Here is a 15,420-nt window from a genome sequence, read left to right on the forward strand (position 1 = left end):
ATGGTGGCTGTCACGGGCTTCCTAACCACGCGGGTCCTGGGAGTCTGGGCAGATGGCTCTTTTATACTAAACTGTGAGTGGCTGATAAAAGTGCATTCTATAACCTTTCCTGGGATCGCTGCACTTCAGGGGTGGGGAGATGGTGGGTGGTGAAGAAGAGACTTCCCCACCTGCCTCTCTGAGGGACAGGGGGCGCCTGACTCTGCTCCCCTCGGCCGGCTTCCCAGAGCTGCATACCCTGTGGCAGAATGAGGAACGAGCCGCCGTGTCCTCGGGGAAAATCTACGACATCTGGCACCGGCGCCATGACTACTGGCTGCTGGCGGGCATCGTGACGTATCCTTGGCCACGGCCGGCCAGGCAGGACTCCGGCCTGTTCTCTGTGGACCTCAGGGAGGGACATGGGGTGTGTGGGGTGAGGAGTCAGGAGCCAGGTGCTGAGGACGATCCTCGTGGTGATAGCGATGGCGGTGGTGACCTTGGCGACGGCTCGTCCCTTCCTGCCCAGTGCTCGCTCCGTCCACACAGCAGCCTTCCAAGGGGCACCACAGTGATTCCCGTTACAAAGGGGAGGAAATGATGCTCAGACAGGCCATGTGACTTGCCCAGGGACACACGGCTAATAAGTCACAGCGCGTCCCCCTGAGTCCACCATGAACCTGCCTAATTCCTGCCTGGTACACAACTCACCGCCTCCCAGTTATGACGTCTGAGGCGGGGAGGCATTGCCGTTTACCGGGGGCTCGTACTCATCCATTCAGTCTTGATTGCTGCCCTCCCACGTGCCAGGCATGGAGGACGCAACCCTGAGGAGCACCCCCCAGTCCCTGTCTGCCCGGGGCTCACATCCTTCTGGGGACATTCGGAGAGGGTTGTAAGTGAGCCGACTGTGGCGCCCAACAGGCTGGGGGCCGGCGAGGAGCAAACGGAGTGCTGGGGGCGGCGGCTGCATATTCTAGTAGGTGGTCAGAGGTGATGTTTGAGCACAGACCTCCCGGGGGCACGGGGAGGGCCACACAGCTGCGCACGGAAAGCCCCTCAGCAAAGCTGACCTGGTTCTAGGAGGGGGAGAGTGTTCTAGAATAGGGGTCAGCAAACCCTTCCCGGAAGGCGCCGGAGAGTGACTCTTTCAGGCTTTGCAGAGTAATGATTCCACTCACTGTAGCAGAAGCAGCCACGCGCCATGAGTAAACCAGCGAGTGTGACCGCGGCCCAGTAAAAGTTTAAGAAAACGGGCTGGGGCCGGTGTGGCCTGGGGACCAGAGCGTACTGATTGTCGTTGAGGAGGTGACGGGGTTTGGAGCCAGCCTGCCTGGGTTCCAATCCTGCCCCTCCCCCTCACTAACTATGGGACCCTGGGCAAGATAATTCTATTGTGTGTCCTTGTTCCCTTGCTGGCTCTCGGGGAGGACCGACCCTTGCCTCCCGCCAGCTTCTGGTGGTGACCTCAGTCCCTGGGTCTCTGGGCAGCTGCCCATTGCAGTCTCTGCCTCCGTGGTCACATGGCCTTCTTCCCGGTGTCTGTGTGTCTGGGTCCAAATTTCCTCTTCTTAGAAGGACAGGAGTCACTGGGTTCGTGATGGCCCCTTCTTAACTTGAAAACATCTACAAAGGCTCCATTTCCAAATGAGGGCGTGGTCACAGATGTGGGCGTTGGGACCTGAAGTTTCCGCCCTGCGGGTTGTTAGGACGAAGGGTTTGGTCCCCGAGGCCTCAGTGCCGCCTGGGCCCCTGAGGGCCCCCGTCAGTGTCCGCCGTCATGCCGCCCCCATCTCCTCGCTCACCTTGCCGCCGAGGTTGATGACTGGTCCGGAAGCACAAAGCCAGGTCGCTGAACCCAGGCTGGTCTCCCCCCCCCCCCGCCCTCCCACCTCCCACCATGGCCGGGTTTGCCCTTGACGGTGCCCCACCCAGGCATGGCTATGCCCGCTGGCAGGACATCCAGAATGACCCGAGATACATGATCCTCAATGAGCCCTTCAAGTCCGAGATCCATAAGGGCAACTACTTGGAGATGAAGAACAAGTTTCTGGCCCGCAGGTTCAAGGTCAGTCCCCTAGGCCAGAGCCCGCAGGGGAGGACCTGCTGCAAGAAGGCAGATTACACGGGGCGGGGGTGCGGGGCAAGGCAGTGACTGACCAGCAGCCGCCCTCGCCATGTATCTGGAGGTGGGCCGGGCTGTCTACCATGGTCAGTCGTGGAGTCAATCAACAAACAGTGTGTTGGGTCCTTGATCTGGGCCAGGCCCCCTTGGGTGAGTGTCCCTGCCCTGGGTGATGATGCCGAGAACCCAGACTGGTGAGAGCTCTAAGGGGGGAGCTAAGAGCAGAACAGGCGGAGCAGATGGGTGGAAGCGTCCTCCCCCTTCCCTGTCTGCCAGATCCTGGGCCTGTGGTGGGGTGGGTGCTGGTGGAGGAGGGGCGGGGCGGCGCTCAGTCCATCCTGCCCCATCCCCCAGCTGCTGGAGCAGGCTTTGGTCATCGAGGAGCAGCTCCGGAGGGCTGCGTACCTTAACATGACCCAGGACCCCAACCACCCCGCCATGGCCCTCAACGCCCGCCTGGCCGAGGTGGAGTGCCTTGCCGAGAGCCACCAGCACCTGTCTAAGGAGTCCCTTGCCGGGAACAAGCCGGCCAACGCCGTCCTGCACAAGGGTAAGGGAGCCGGCCCGCCTGCCTTCCTCCTGCCGGGTGGGTCCTGGGCCCCCGGACTCAGCCCTCGATGGGCCGGGAGTCAGGTCGGAGGCCATGACCTCCTCCAGGGTGGGACAGTCCATCATCTAGCCCCGGGGACGTTGGGCCCCGCCTCCTCTGGACTTGTTGTCAAAGTCGGCCTCCTGTAGGCCCTGGGCTGGGGGTATGTGACGCAGACGTGTGCTCCACTCACCCACTCTTGCTTATCAAGCCCTGACGATAGGCTTTAAACACGGCATCTCTGTACTGCTCCTCATTCCCTTGAGCGGTAAGGTTAATGGGCCCGTTTGAAAGACGGGGATGTGGCCGCCCAGGCGGTGGAGCAATTGCCCCAGACCTCCTGGGGTTCAGACCCTTGACTCCTTGCTGCGGATCCTCGGGAAGCTCCCAGGCTGGCTGGAGGGGCGAGGGGAGCCAAGGCCAAGCTCCACGAGAGCCCTGGACGTGCTGGATCCTGCTGTGTCTGGGACACGTCTCCTGCGGCTGCGCTGGGCCGGGGCCACGGGCCTCCCTGGGAGCTGGGGGGCTGGCGGAGGGCCTAGCCGAAGCCAGGTTTCTGGCTCTCCTGTCCGTAGCCCTCGGGCCCCCGGGGAAACCTGCTGCTCGCCCTGGTGGCCCGTCTCCGCTTCGTGGGCCTGGTGGGCCGGCCAAGACGCGCCCTCTGTGCCAGGGGCCTGCGGAGTGTGATCACCCTGCGGGTGAGCACCAGCCTGCCGGTGGTCAGCAGCGCCCCCGTGTCCCCCCGTCCCTCCTGCAGTCCTGAACCAGCTGGAGGAGCTGCTGAGCGACATGAAGGCGGACGTGACGCGCCTGCCCTCCATGCTGTCCCGCATCCCCCCCGTGGCCGCCCGCCTCCAGATGTCGGAGCGCAGCATCCTGAGCCGTCTGACCAACCGGGCCGGCGACCCCACCATCCAGCAGGTCAGGCTCAGCCCGCATGCCCGGGCCCGGTCCCTTGTCCCGGCAGCCCTGGGTGTCCCCCGGGCTGGGGCTTGGAGGGGAGGGGGCGCGGGACTACGACCTTAAACCTGGGTCCTTGCCTCCAGGGCGCTTTCGGCAACTCCCAGATGTACAACAACAACTTTGGGCCCAACTTCCGGGGCCCCGGACCGGGAGGGATTGTCAACTACAACCAGATGCCCCTGGGGCCCTATGTGACCGGTAGGTGCCCGCCGTTTCCGGGCAGCACGTGCAGGGGCGCCCCTCGGGGACCCGGCCTGCCCACCGCCACCCCAGGCAAGCCGAGCTTCTCTGTCTCTCTCACAGATATCTAGCTGTCCCCGCGCTGTCCCCCTGTCGCAGTGCTCACTTCCAGCTGAGGTAAGTCTGCACCTGCACGCCTGCGGCCCCTGGTCCCCCTCCTGGGCTTGGCGAGTCAGGCCAGGCCAGGGTCAGCCCCGGGGCCGCCGGGCGTGCTCCCGCGCGTCCTTGCGCGCTTGTGTCCGCTGCAGCGAGCCGCCCCAGACCCGGTCTGCACGGGTCGGCTTCGCTGCCCGCGGGGTGGCGGGCAGCCCAGGTCATCAGCTCCCTGCCCTGGCAAGCGGGGCGGCTCGGGGTCGGAGCGGGTCAGGAGAGAGGAGCTCACACCCGAGAAACCGCCAGTTCACTCGGGCCTCTTCCCCCGGCCCCCCGAACCCTGTGCGTCCTCGTAGGAACGGCCGCTTGGGCGTGGGGGTGCTGGGGGTTTTGAGGCCGACCGCCCCCCAGACTGCTCTCTTCCTCGGCCGCTCTGGCCCTCGCTGTGTGGCAGCGAGGTCTTGGGTCGGGAGCGCCCTGCGACGGGAGTTGGCGGGGACAGGTGTTGGGGTCTCCCGACGAGGACCCGGCCGCTCAGTGGGGTGACCGTCACGGGCCTCTTACAGCCACGCCTGCCGGGCCACCTGCCCGACCCCCCCAGGAGAGAACAGCTGCTGCCTTTTTAGGAGCCATGCCAGCTTGGGACAGAAAGGGAAACCGAGTCATGCCATCCACGGGGGACGAGGCCCCGCCCGGCTGGGCTGGAGCCCAGAAGTGCTGCCTCAGCACCGCGTCCGCGTCCCACCCAGCGTCCCACCCGCCCCACAGCGGGACGCGCCCCTTGGCCACCTTTGCTGGAGAACTTCTTAGAGGAGATTTCATTTACTTGTACATCTTTTGCACTTTCCTGTCGAAGACTTGAACGAGTCTGTCTTGATGTAAGCGTCGAGTCACGGACGTACTGGAGGGGCCTTGCCTGCAGCCCTCACGTCTCTGCCGGCGGCTCCAGACCGCAGGGAAGAGCCTGGAAACCCGGCTGCCGCCCCGTGGACCCAGCCCGCCTGGGGAGCCCTCCGGGTGCCCCCGCCCACCCCATCCCGTCTGTGCCGCCTGACTGCCCGTGTTCTGCCCCGCCCCCCCGCCGGGCTCCCCGGTGTTGGATGGGTCAGGACTGGGGAGTGGCTGCCCAGCCCCCGGGTAGAGATCTCGCCTGGTGTCCGGGGCTAGGGGTGTTTTCTCCCCACTTGTTGCCGGGGCTGGAGGCCACCAGGTCTGGGCTCTCCAGGTGGGGGAGGGCAGCCCATCCGCAGGTGTCCGTCCCTGGCCCAGCTCGTCTTGCAGGCCCTGGACTTGTTAGCCGTGGCACAGGGCCTGTGTCCCCTGCCATGCTGCTTGGCAGGTCACACGCGGCCTGTGCTCCTGGGAGGGAGGGGAGGATCCTGCACGTGTCCCCCAGGGGCTGCTAGAGCCTTAGTCTCGGACTCTGTGGGAAGGGGCTTGCCCTCTGTTGGAAGGGGCCCCGGAAACCTGGTCCTGCCCTGGGCCCTGGGAGGCCCGTCACACCCCCCTCTAGTTACACACTCCCCGTTCAGTCTCATGGCCACTGATGCAAGGAAACTGGGCCACCCCTTGGGGCCCGGACTTAGCCCTGTCCTTCTCTCCCTGGAGAGGCCCTGATCTGGTCACAGCCGTGTTGTCAGAGGGCCTGGGGACAGCTGGGCTTGGAGGCTGGGGACTGCCTGATGGCCATCCAGCCCTCCAAGCTGGAGCGTCCGAGGCTTCCTGCCTCGTCTTCTCTGGGGAACGTCCACAGGCCCCCTTCCTGCACTCAGCTGGTGGTCTCCCGTGAGGGCCCCTGCTGGGGGGGGGAGCTGTGGGCCAGGCCCTGGGCCCGCGTCCGATGTCTCCTCTGCCTGCCGCAGACTGGAAGGCTTTTCCCTTCCAAGCTTTCTGGGGGTGGGGGTTCCTGGGGAAGTGTCCTGGCTACAGAAATCCAGGAGGGGCCAAAGTTCGGGGGCTTGTCTGGGGGCCTCTTGGGCAATCAGCCAGCCCTCTGGGGTCCCGAGTGTCCTCTGTAAATGGCTTTTTCTGAACCCCTTGATGGCTAGACCCCCAAAACCTCTTCATCTTGGTGTCCCCTCGCTTCAGTCTCAGAACCTTTAAGGCTGAGTCGGCCCCGGTCCTGGCCCCGTGGGCGAGAGTCCTGAGGATGGCCCCCAGGTTTCCAGGACATGTGCGCAGCTGTGTTGGCCCCGCCTTCTGGGGCAGGCCTGCTCCAGTCCCCTGGGGTCCCTGCCGTGCCTCCCTGCATAGGCTCCTGGCTCAGGCCACAGGCGAGGTGACCGCACGAGCCCTCTCCCAACCCAGAGCCCTGAGACACTCCCCTTCCAGATCTCTGGGCACCCCACGGCTGGCCTCACTGGGGACAGTGCTGGCCTCCCCCGGCCACAGTGACTGGGTCTTGAGTGTCCAGCCAGGAGGCCCCCATCTCCACTGCCTTGCCCCAAGGGCCAATAGTCCCCCCGCTGTCAGCCTCCCTCTGTCCCCCATCTTTGCTTCCACGCCAGGCCTTTCCCTCCTTTACTGGGTGTCTGCCATGGCCAGGTCTGGGAAGGGCTCAGCTCTCCACGATCGGCACCCGGAGGCCCAAGAGGGAGGTTTGGGGGCGTCGGGGAGTGGGTTTCCGGTCGGCTGGTTTGGGAGAGGAAAATGGATCTCCAACTGTGTTCTCCTTAGTTTATCAGTTACCTCCTGCTGTGAGGGGTGGCGGGGGGAGCGGGGCATCCCCGGTCTTCAGCCTCTCTGGGCTGGGTTTGGTCTTTGCTGCCGGCACCAGGGGGGGCTTCGTGCGCAGGCAGACTCCTCCAGCGGTAGCCCGCGTTTTAGTTCAGCCGCCCTATTATTTAAACCAGTGCTGAGTAGGCTTTGGGCCATGGTTTTGGAAAGCATCGCCTGCTGGGCTCGCAGGTGACGAGGGGAGCTCGGGGGGACCGAGCGCGTCCAGAAGGCCCCGCTCTCGCACACGCCTGCCCTAGAAGTGCGTTCCCCTGGCAGGGACCCTCCCTGCAAGCCACCTTCGGGGGCTCCTTCGCTTTCTGCAGGTTGCGACCGAGGTCCTGCTGACAGCCGCAGCTGGTGCAGGTGCCCCCCTCCTGCGCTTCGGGGGTCCCTTTCCCGGGTCCTCTGGGGCCGCCCCGGCCCACACTGCTTGGCCACCTCGTGCTGCGGTGATGCCGTAGCTCTTGCGCCCGTGTCGGGTCCCAGGGCGCCAGATGGTCGTGTAGAGGGTGGGCTTGGGGTAGGAGTGCCTCCAGAACTGGGAAGGGCGGGGCTCTGTGGGGGGTGGGGGCTGAGGTCTTGGCCTGGCCTTGGACTCTGGCGCCCCCTGCCCCGCTGCGCCTGTCGCTGTCCTGTGCCCACCGAGGTCTCTGGCGAGGAAGCTGGCTCCTGCCCCATTTTATATTTCTGCAAGTTTACAGGTCGTGGTGCATCAGCCCAAAGTCATTGGCGTTGTGTTTTGGGTTTTTTTTCTTAGTTTTCAGATTTTTTTTAAACAAAAGTATTTTTTTAGGTGAGATAACCCAGAAAGGGCCCGTTGGGTGTGTGTGTATGTCCCGAACCCGACATGGAGATGGGAGCCCCAGCCCCCCTTGGCTCCCGTGTGCTGGAAACGAGGGAACGGTCCTAACCCCCTGTGCATTGGGAGCGTGGGGGGATGAAGGAGCAAGCCCGCCCCCCCTCGGATGGCATCCGGGCCAGCGAAGGGGGCCAGACCCCTGGCCCTGGGTACAGCCCCAGGCCAGCAAAGGGACCAGGGGTTTTGGGGTGAGTTGGGAGGGTCCCAGCTGGGAGGGTCCCGGCCAAGGGGCTGGAGCCGGAAGCTGAGCCCCTGTGAGTGGCAACCCGTCCGGTCCTTGGCAGGACACGTGGGCGGCCGGACAGGGAGGGGCGGCGGCTGACACAATCCCCTTTACTTTGTACTGTGTGTGTGTGTCTTGGTTCTCTGTGTTTTAATAAATCCTTGGGGAAAGGATTCAATCCAAGTGTCTTCCTGGATTCTCATCTGGGATGGGGGTGGGAGCCGGAGATGGAGGAGGCCTGTGGGGGATGGGGGAGGTCACCCGAAGCCGTCTCCCGCCTGAGAAGACACGGCCTCGTGAGGTTGAGGGGCTTGCTGGGAAAGGGAGCCCCAAGAGGCGGTGGTGCCTGTCTTTCCTGCCTGGACCCCCAGATGCAAACACAACACGGTGTCCGAGAAACCCTGAGCCCCCAGTGGCTCCCATGGGCCTCCCTGGATCCTGATCTCCCTGCACCCCGAGAGCGCGGCCGCCTCCCAACAACAGAGAATGTGTGTGTGGTGGGTGGGGGGGCACCCCTGTCCCCGAATCATCCCGTGAGGCTACGGGGGGGCCTCAGAGTCCCCAGTCTCAGCCTCTCCCCTGGGGCCCTTTCCCCAACTGGACGCTTTGCCCCAGGGTCAGGATTTCAGGGGGACCCAGGCTGCCAGCCCCTGCAGGCGGCAGCATCCCCCCCAAGCTCTCCCCCCCGCCTCCCTGCTGCCCACAGCCGGGCCCCTGGAAACGAGAGGAGCAGAGCGCCGCAGACCCCCAACAGGCTGGGGTTTTATTTGTCATTCCATAAATACAGTGGCTGCATCTCAGCTGTGTCTGGAAGCGGGAGGCGTGAGGCGGTCTCCGCCTACAGCTGGGAGCGGTTAGCTGAGAAGCCGTGGTCGGTTCGTTTAAAAAAAGGGGAGAGAAGAAAAGCGCATTATTTACATGAGGGGAAGAGGACAGAAGACGGAGTCCGCCCCTCTGTCATTCCTCGGGACCTCGGGTTCCTGCGGGGTTTGGGGGTTTGGGATGAGAAACGATGGGGGCTCCTGCGTGTCAGCTAGGGAGACGGAGCCCAGCCCTGCCCTCAGCCTGGGCCTCTGTCCTGTCCTGTGTGCGGCACTCCCCAGGGGTCTGCCCCAAGGGGAGGGCCAGAGGCTCGCTGGGGGTCAGCCGGGGCTCCTGGGGGGCTGCCCCTCCCGGTAGGGCCTGGGCCACTCCAGGGCCTGTCTCTGCCTGGCCTCCTGTCTCCAGAATCTAGCTGCCCTTGGGACCCCCCCAACCTCCTCCCCCACACCAGCCCCCTTCTAAGTCGGGGGCCCTCCCCCAGGAAGCAGAGCCCTGTCCTCCCTGCCAGTGACTGTGGAAAAGAGGGGACCCCTCAGAACGGGGTTGTGGACGGCGCCCCCGGGGCCAGGAAGCTGCTTGGGTCCTGGCAATGGGCATTTCGGCCTTAGCCCGGCTAAACCCTGAAGGCCGCCCTCTGGCAGACACGTGGCCTTCCCAGGTGTGGCTGCCGGTGAGGGGGGCAGCGGCCCCTCCCTCGGGCCCCGCTGCAACCCATGGTCCGTCCTCCACAGTGGGCAGGCTGGGGGCCCTGCCACTGCCCCCAATGAGGGGTGGGCGACCTGGTCCCTCTGGCCACAGGCAGGAGGGGGGGCCCTGCGGGGACAGGCTCGCTCCCTCCCCACACCCACAGTGTGCAGCCTGTAGATTTGGTGGACCTGAACCCCCAGGGGCCTGGTCCGGGAGGAGGGGCGAGGGTTCTAGACTCCAGGGTCCGCACAAATGTCAGGAATGGAAGCTGTGTCCCTCCCCGCCTCCCTGCTTGCGCGTGTGGCTTTCCAAGGCCTCAGCCCAGCCAGGACGGGCCAGCAGGTCCTCTGGGAATGGCAGGGAGGGGCTCCTCCGACAGTGGCCCGTCTAAGGGCGAAGCAGGCCGGGGTGGGTGAGGGTGTGGGGGTGGCGGGGTGGGGAGCCGCCCAGACTGGAGGCACACAGGCTTCCTACGGCCGCGTGGCTCCTGGCCCCAGCCCCCCCGCACAGCCAGCAGAGGCCCATAGCTTGGGGCCGTGGGCACTGGGACTCCTGGCCGCCGGCCCCTCCCGTCCTCCACCTTCCCAGCCTGTGGCTGTCGGTTCTGTCCGTCCTTCCCCAACTCCCTGTCATCGGCCTGGTCTAGGCTGGTGGGGTGGGGGTGGGGGGGATGCGCAGCAGGAACCACTGACTCCAGCGGTCCTGACCTCTTCACAGGGGTGTGTGTGGAGGTCGGGGGCACCCAGACTTAGCCCCCTCACACGGGGTGCCTCACCCTGACCGGATCGGAGGCCTTAAGGAAGGCACAGCTCCAGGGAGAGAATCCTGGGGTCTTCTAGACTGTGGGAATTCCTGCTGATGGTTAGGTCCCCCAGCCCTGAGGCATGCAGCACAGAAACCCCCAGGGACCCGCCCTCCCTGAACGGGCCTGAGTGTGGTCTCTGTGCAGACCCGAAGCCCACCCCCAGGTAGAGCCAAAGTGCGCTCCTAGAATGTGGACGGCGGCCGCTGTCCAGCTACGTACCCGCGACCTCAGGGCCTTCTGCGGCCAGGACTGAGGGGCAGTGGGACAGAGCACCTGGCCAGGAGAGCAGCTGGGGGCCTGGAGGGACCTGGGCTGGAGCCTGCTTGTCGTGCCCCTCCCCAGTGCTCTAGGCTGCTCTGGGCACGGGGTTCATGGCCTGTGGGCAGGGAGGAAGCTAGCAGAGCCATGAGCTCATTAGACCCCCGAACTTCCCGTGGGCCCCACTTGATAGTGGGTCCCCCTGGATCTTGGCCTCTGCCAGCAAGGGGGGTGGCTGGGGGTCAAGGGATAGCTCGGAAGGCCCCTGGGAGACTCATGGGGGGCAGGTCGTGGTGCTCAAGAAGCTGCAGAAGGAATCTGGGGTCAGGCCTATCCTAAAACGCCGGGAGCCCTTAACAAGAGGGAGGTGAGGGAGACGCCCACCGGGGAGGCCCCGCCCTACGTCCAGTGCCCCAGCGGAGGGCACTGCGGGGAAAAGCCAGACCTGGTTTCCTCTTTCCCACCCCTGACACCAGCTGGGGGTTCTCAGGAGAGGAGAGGCCAGCCCTGCTGCCCCCAGGACCCAGCCGGGGCTCGGCCTGGCCTGGACTAGAGGCGTCTCTGGGAAGGGCTGAGGCTGGGAGCAGCGGTGGTGGTTTCTTCCTGGGGGGTGAGCAGAGGCTGCAGGCAGGCTCGGGCGGGACCGCCCCAGCACCCTGCCCCTTTGGTGCGGTCTCCCCGTATGGATCTGAATTCGGTCCGCGAAGCAGCGAATGGTGTCTTGCAGCGACTTTTGAGATCTTTTCCCCAAGGACATCTCGCCGTGATGTTTTCTTTTTGAGGCAAACCACACCCCGGACTTGGCTTCAAAACAGCTTAAGCGAGTGAACAAGAGAGACTAGGAGGGGAACGAAAAGTGTCCGGGCAAGCGGCCGGGGGCTTCTTAGGATCGGTAGTCTTTTTTGCTGTAGGGTTTATTGCCCAAAATGCTATCAATTTCGTGGATAATGGAAGACGACAGTTTCGGAAGGACCTGTGTGCGAGGACGAGAGCTCATCAGAATCCCACCAACAGGACTGGCCTGACCTGCGGGGGAGGCTGGGTGACAACCTTCTGGCCACCGCCAGCCTGTCCTGCCTCTTCACATCGTGCTTCTGGGCAGAAGCAGAGGTGGGCTATGCTGCTTCCGTGTTCTAGAAGGTCTGGGGCAGAGAGGAACACCCCCTGGGGTTTATCTCTGCGCCTCAAGCTCCAGAGCTCTAGAACCATCTAGAAGGCATAAAATACAGATTCCAGGGCCAGACACCTGACTTCTGCACCCCAAACTACTTTTCCTAGCCTTCCCTACTTCAACCAACAGCAAGGCCGCCCTTCCAGGTGAACTCCACAGACTGCCTCTGACCGTGCCTCCATCCTGTTGGCCTCACCTTCCTGAACATCCAGGATCCAAACCTCTCCGAGGGGGTCATTTCCCTGAGGGTCTCCCTGCGCCCCCTCTATTCCCTGAAGTCTTTCCTGACTCAACAGCGAGGAAGAGAGGGATCCTTTTAAAATGTAGGTGGGGGGCGCCTGGGTAGCTCAGTGGGTTGAGTCTCTGCCTTCGGCTCACGTCGTGATCTCAGAGTCCTGGGATCGAGTCCCGTGCCAGGCTCTCTGCTCAGCAGGGAACCTATTCCCCCCGACCCCAGCCTGCCTCTCTGCCTACGTGTGATCTCTCTGTCAAATAAATAAATAAATTCTTGGGGTGCCTGGGTGGCTCAGTGGGTTAAAGCCTCTGCCTTCGGCTCAGGTCATGGTCCCAGGGTCCTGAGATGGAGCCCCGCATCGGGCTCTCTGTTCAGAGCCTGCTTCCCTCCCTCCTCTGCCTGCTTTTCTGTCTACTTGTGGTCTCTGTCTGTCAAAAAAATAAATAAAATCTTAAAAAAAATAAATTCTTTAAAAAAAAATAAATAAAATGTAGGTGGGCCTTGGGTCCCTCCTCTGCTCTTGTCTCACTCAACAACCACCCAAGTCCCTAGAACCCTTGGGCACTGCCGTGCCCCCTCTGCTCCAGGCCCCGCCCCTGCTCCAGGCCCCGCCCACCGGTGCCCCCCTCCTCCTCTTCTGTTCCTCCAGGTGTTTGCAGGTCCCACTCTGCGGGCACGTCACTTTCTCAGCAAGCCTAACCCATGGCTCCCTTCAGCCTGGGCGCATAGCACTATGACCCTCCTGTGCCCCCCAACTCTAACCCTAGCCCTGCCCTTGCTCTAGGGCCTGTCAGAGTCTCATTTCCTCCCGTCCTGCGCTCGGTGCCCACTGTCGTCTCTTCCAGAGCTGGCTTCTAGGGGAGCTCTGCGGTAGCCCGGATGCTCGCGGCAGAACTGGCCCACGGAGGTGCCCAGCGAACACGGGCTGGACCAAGGACTGACTGTGACCCTGAGTTCGGCCCCAGGGCCTGGGGGGGGGACACGCCCAGCAGCCGCCCTTCCCAACTCGCCTGTATGGCTCCAATGTTCTCCATGAGCTGTTCGGCGCTGGAAGCACCCAGGAGCACGGAGCTGACCCCCTCGTTCCTCAGGCACCAGGCTGGGGCGGGAAGACCAGAGGTGAGGGACACACAGCCAGTGCAGGGGCCCCTCCTTCCGCCCTATCCCTGACGGGGCCACAGAGACCCGGCCTCTTGGTCGTGGCGCTGAGTGTGTCCGGGATGTTGGGTAGAGGCTTTGCCCGGGACAGGGCTGGACAGGCTTCTGGGAGAGCCCTGGCACCAACTGCTTCCAGCTCAGGGATGACCCCCCACGCTTCTCTTCCCATGAAAGTTGGGGCCCCATTACCTCTGCCTGGCTGATGCAGGGAACAGCCCCGGCTCTCAGGGACTCCTGACATGGCTCTGGGGACAACAGTCAACCCTACCCCCCAAGTCCTCGTACCGATGGCTAGCTGGGGGAGGGTGCAGCCCAGGCGCTCGGCGATGGCCTGCAGCTCCTTCAGCTTGGCCTGCTGGCGCCGGCCCTCCTCACTCAGGATCTTGTCCTTCAGCCACTGGTAGCCCTGGTGGCGGGGTGTGGAGAGCACACAGGTGAGGGCAGGTCACCCGGACCTGTGTTTGTGGACGGCTGACGAGCTGAGCCACGGCAGCATCCGCACCCCCAGATCAGCCGTGCCCCCGTAGAACAGAGCTGGGCACTTGGAAGGACGGGGCCCTTGCAGGGGAAGCCCAGAGCCTGTGGGGTTGCTGAGGCCGGGCCCCTGAGCCAGGACGAGGAGCCTGGCAGCCTGGGAAGGAATGCTTTGGCCTCTGGCCCCGAGACCAGAGCTCTGGGGAGCTGTGGTCTCAGCTGCCCCCAGCCCTGGCACTGCGGTGACTTCCAGGGGACTCCGTGACTCCGCTGTGGACTGGGCAGGGGTGGGGTGGACAGGCCATCCTCCAACCCGAGGCAGGGGGGCTCTGGGGCTGGATCTGCCCTGACTTGGGTAGGCCTTTCTCTGCCTGCCATTCCTCCTCCCCCAAACCCTGCATTTTGGAGACCCTCCTGCGTTCCCACTGCAGAGAAGTGTCTGCGTGGTGGGGGGGACTTGCTCCGGATCACCTCTGGGGAATGAAGGAAGCAGCTCTTCGGGCCCGGACTCGGGCCACAGAATGTGCAGGGGGGTATCTGTTGCGGCAGGGGCCATCCCAAACAGCACGCGTGGACCCGGCCCGGGCCTTGGGGGTGGGGCGTGGCGGGGCTGGTGAGGGAGTGGAAGCGCTTTTTCAGCCGGGGCAATCCTGTGACCAGGGCAGCCTTTCCAGAGGTGGGCTCTGGTTCCCCTGCCCTGGCTCCACCCCCGCAGTGTCCGTCCACCCCGAATGCCTGTTGCCTGCCCGTCCCCTCCCCCCAGCCTGGCCGCTCCTTCACCTTCAAGGAGGCTCTTGAGTAGGGTGGGATGCCACTGTCGTACTTTCCAGAAACGATGCCGCAGGCCAGAGGGGACCAGGTCATGGCGCCCACTCCTGGGAGAGGAAAGCCAGGCGAGGTCAGGCCCAGGGCTCCGATGCAGGGGGCAGGGGTGAGGGGACAAAGCAAGGGAGAGGGGAGGAGGGGTGGGTTGGGGAGAGGGGGAAGAGGAGCTGGGGTGGGGCGAGGGACAGGGAAGAGGCCGGGGGGGCGGGGAGCCCACCTATCTTGTGGAAGAGCTCGGGCAGCTGAACCTCCACCTTCTCGCGCTGGAACATGTGGTACTCTGCCTGCTCGCAGATTGGCGGGATCAGGTTGAACTGCCGGGCCACGGAGTAGGCCTCCTAGGGATGCAAACAGGACCACAGATGGTCCCTGTCCATCAGCAGGGCTGGGGGCTGCCCGGGAAAGCGGGGGCGGGAGACACAGAAGCCGTCCCGGGAAACAGCTGGCCCGCCTGCTCTCCCCACGCCCTCCTCTCTGGGGAGATTCACGGCTTTCCTGGGAAACTGTTAGCCTGTGCCCCCGCCCCCTCTGATGGGAGAGGGCGTGAAACCCACAGCTGAAGGCATGGGGGGAATGCACAACTCAATAGAGAGACTCGGGTTCCGGCACTTATTGGCTGGGTGGCCTTGGAGCAGAAGCTCGCCCCTCTCTGCCTCAGTTTCCCCATCTGCGCTGACATTGTTCACAGCCTTCAGGACAGTGCCTGCCTGCTGTGCGGTTACTGTTTTTATCAGGGTCATGACTCCAGAGCCCCAGCCCTGGGATGACGGTGGCCGTGGCGGGAAATGCTACGCCAGGAGAGGAGAGTGGCGGGCATCATCCCATTTCTGGGACTTGGAGCTCAAGGCCCAGACTCTGGAGACTCTCCCTCCACTCCCACCAGATGGGCGTGAGCCAGGGCTGAGGTTTCCAGACAGACTACCGGGAAGCCCTGTCTGCCAGCGGAGACGCCCTTTCCCCTTTGGTTTGAGATTCAGCTACTGCATCTGTAAAATGGGGATAAGACACAGACAGCTCGGTGAGCTCCGTGCTGGCTCCAGGCAGCCTCAGAAAAAGGCCACATGCTCAGGAATGCTGCCAGTGCCAAAGGCAGATGAAAATCGCCGGCGTCTAGAATTGTGTTAACTTGGAAATTCTGCTTAATATTTTTGATGAAGCAGAAAGCTGGGACTCACCAGAGGAGAAAGCCCCTGCCA

The 15,420-nt window shown here is 64.0% G+C and overlaps 2 protein-coding genes across 11 annotated transcripts in view; one reads left to right on the top strand and one right to left on the bottom strand.

The window, feature by feature from the left end:
• CHD5 (chromodomain helicase DNA binding protein 5) overlaps positions 1-7,967 on the top strand; it is a 58,681-nt gene extending 50,714 nt beyond the window's left edge. Inside the window, exons 36-42 of one of the 2 annotated variants that reach the window (XM_046017918.1) lie at positions 228-336; positions 1,915-2,047; positions 2,459-2,654; positions 3,451-3,614; positions 3,740-3,854; positions 3,960-4,013; positions 4,556-7,967. In XM_046017918.1, coding sequence (XP_045873874.1) covers positions 228-336; positions 1,915-2,047; positions 2,459-2,654; positions 3,451-3,614; positions 3,740-3,854; positions 3,960-3,967 — 725 coding nt within the window. In that variant the 3' untranslated portion in view covers positions 3,968-4,013; positions 4,556-7,967. The remainder of the gene's footprint in view (positions 1-227; positions 337-1,914; positions 2,048-2,458; positions 2,655-3,450; positions 3,615-3,739; positions 3,855-3,959; positions 4,014-4,555) is intronic. The other variant, XM_046017928.1, reaches the window with a different exon arrangement.
• A 558-nt stretch (positions 7,968-8,525) lies between these two features.
• The window catches only part of KCNAB2 (potassium voltage-gated channel subfamily A regulatory beta subunit 2), an 83,257-nt gene continuing 76,362 nt past the window's right edge, over positions 8,526-15,420 (bottom strand). For all 9 annotated transcript variants that reach the window (XM_046013737.1, XM_046013721.1, XM_046013728.1 and 6 more), the window contains 5 exons: positions 14,442-14,562; positions 14,180-14,274; positions 13,211-13,331; positions 12,778-12,866; positions 8,526-11,334 (listed from right to left, as the gene is read on the bottom strand). In XM_046013737.1, the coding sequence (XP_045869693.1) occupies positions 11,245-11,334; positions 12,778-12,866; positions 13,211-13,331; positions 14,180-14,274; positions 14,442-14,562 (516 nt within the window). In that variant the 3' untranslated portion in view covers positions 8,526-11,244. The remainder of the gene's footprint in view (positions 11,335-12,777; positions 12,867-13,210; positions 13,332-14,179; positions 14,275-14,441; positions 14,563-15,420) is intronic.

This window comes from Meles meles, chromosome 1 (genome assembly GCF_922984935.1).
Source record: "Meles meles chromosome 1, mMelMel3.1 paternal haplotype, whole genome shotgun sequence".
Lineage (NCBI taxonomy): Eukaryota > Metazoa > Chordata > Mammalia > Carnivora > Mustelidae > Meles > Meles meles.